The sequence below is a fragment of the Cyprinus carpio genome, chromosome A9, assembly GCF_018340385.1.
Source record: "Cyprinus carpio isolate SPL01 chromosome A9, ASM1834038v1, whole genome shotgun sequence".
Lineage (NCBI taxonomy): Eukaryota > Metazoa > Chordata > Actinopteri > Cypriniformes > Cyprinidae > Cyprinus > Cyprinus carpio.
This window is the reverse complement of record NC_056580.1, coordinates 28818168-28820293: the sequence shown is the minus strand read 5'-3', so window position 1 is coordinate 28820293 and position 2126 is coordinate 28818168. Positions and strand designations below refer to the sequence as shown.

General features: G+C 36.8%; 1 protein-coding gene across 1 annotated transcript; it reads right to left on the bottom strand.

Moving 5' to 3' along the window:
- Positions 1-245: 245 nt before the first annotated feature.
- LOC122146174 (thymosin beta-11-like) lies at positions 246-1905 on the bottom strand. The gene is made up of 3 exons (XM_042764382.1): positions 1751-1905; positions 851-963; positions 246-748 (listed from the first exon to the last, which is right to left on the bottom strand). The coding sequence occupies exons 2-3, from the start codon at positions 948-950 to the stop codon at positions 714-716; spliced, it is 135 nt and encodes a 44-aa protein (XP_042620316.1). The 5' UTR covers positions 951-963; positions 1751-1905; the 3' UTR covers positions 246-713.
- Between the last annotated feature and the right edge of the window lie 221 nt (positions 1906-2126).

The following is a 2126-nucleotide window of genomic DNA, read 5'->3' as shown; positions in this document are numbered from 1 at the left end:
TTGGAAAACACACAATAATTAATAATAAAAAAGTAAAATATTCTTAATGTACATTTTTATGCTCAGATCTAAAATGTATAACAGGCTAGATTTTTTTTATAGAAAAAACACTATTTCTATTTATTGCTCTATTTTGAAAAATCCTTATCTAGTAATACCAAACAAATTGAAGAAAATTAGTTAAATTCATGAAAGCATGGCTGAAAGCGAAAAGCACAGAACAAACATTTAAAAAGACGTCCATCTGAATATTACAGATTTTTATTTGCATTACAAAACAAAAAAAATTGTGCATTCCAAGACGTCAACATACAAAAAAACACTGCATGACTTTAAAGCATTTGAGCAAGTCAACCAAGGTCACAAGAGATGTTACAAGAGCCAGTCTCTGTTACGTGTCACTCAAACTCTTAGCCCCGCCCCCTAGCCACTTTTCAAAGCAGTGAAACTGATGAAGCTTCACTCCAGACTCCGCCTCCTCCTCCTCCTCATCCATATCAACAAACTTCATGAGAATATCAGTGGTGCGGTTTACAAAAAGAGGAATACGTGGGCACAGAAACATAGGGCTTGTACGGACGTCTGCATTTTTTGGGTTGTCCAATCACAATGCGACTTAGGTCATATTTTTCCGTTAAAAGTTAAACAGCGAGAAGACGTGAAAAAGAAGGCAATGTGGAATGTACAGTGCATAGAAGTGTGCCGGGCGAGTTTCATGACGAACCCGCCTGTTTCTCCTGTTCGATGGCTGAAAGACAAGAGCAGAGCAGTATTTGTTAGACACGGGTTTCACCGTTTAATATTCATGCCTCAAAACAAAAAAAAAAAAAAAAAGGGTGAGAAATCATACTTTCTTTAGATGGCAAAGGATTCTTCTCCTGAGTTTCTGTTTTCTTCAGCTTGGTTTTGTCAAAGCTGGTCACCTCCTCGAGATTTGGCTTGTCAGACATGTTTGCAGTGGGTCTGAAATGAAATGACAGGAAATGGCTTGCTGTTAATGATGACACACACACAAAGAGACAAATGCACGCAGACACAAGGCCTTAGGACTAACACAGACACATCCAACATTAATATTCATGTTAGTGCACAACCAATATGGGCTTTTCCAATCCTTTGTTTCCCCAATCTGCAATATTTGACATCCTAATGTAACAAAATGCACTTAAATGTGCATTCCAAAATAAATTAAATACAACGATAAGAACAAAAGTTAAGTCTTGTTTTAATGCTATAATGTAGAAACTGTGGTAAAAGGAAACGCTGGTGTTGCATCACAGTTCTTGAGTATTTGGAAGGTAACCACCGCCCTTTCCTGCTCTTTCTCGCTCATATTTCACTTCATACCAACATTTCTATCCCTAAAAAAACTCATTTAAGCTTTTGCAGCGATCTGAGTCTATTTCCATCTCACATTTATGCATTATTTGCCCTTTTGGCGCATTGAATAAAAATCAAGCTCATCATTCCTGAACAAAGAAACTACACACGAGCCTCATCTATTCTCTTCTCTGATTGATATATCCCAAGAATCACACTGTACCTGTAACATATTTAAGTTTTGTCACATTTCCTGGTAGTGATTGTAAAACGGACGCATTAATAATGTGATGCATTTTACCAAAAATGCATAAGGGCGAAAACAGTTTATGAAAATGCATTCGGATTGACATTACAGACTATAATCTAAAATATAAGCAACGATATATACGTGCATTTTAAAATCAAAAAGAAAAGCTTAAAAGCTTACCAGAGTTTGTGGTAGTTGAAGTGGTTTATTCTCCAGCGGATGCAGCAATGTGAGGCAAAGCGCAGAATCACTGGATTTATACGCAGAGATATGCAAATCACGTGACTGACGTCACTGCACCGTTAGATGCAACGTTACTTCGCGGAGTCCGTATAAATATATAAACCAACCAGCTAGATAAGAATAAGAATAAAGGTTTTAGTTCAGAAACTTTGAAAAAAAAAAAAAAATGCATGCATTTGAGAATTTAGCAGTGAGAAAACGCACGAGGAACTGAACGCCCTCTGAGAGCAACGCTGCTGTTGTGCGACAGCGACATCTGGTGGACATATTTAGAATACAACTAGACAATCTTATATATATATATATATATATA

Bases quoted from the DNA above. Each gene is read 5' to 3' on its own strand.
- LOC122146174 (XM_042764382.1), bottom strand. From the start codon at position 950: ATGTCTGACAAGCCAAATCTCGAGGAGGTGACCAGCTTTGACAAAACC. The intron at 749-850 runs GTATGATTTCTC...CTTGTCTTTCAG, and splicing joins TCCTTTGCCATCTAAAGAAA to CCATCGAACAGGAGAAACAG.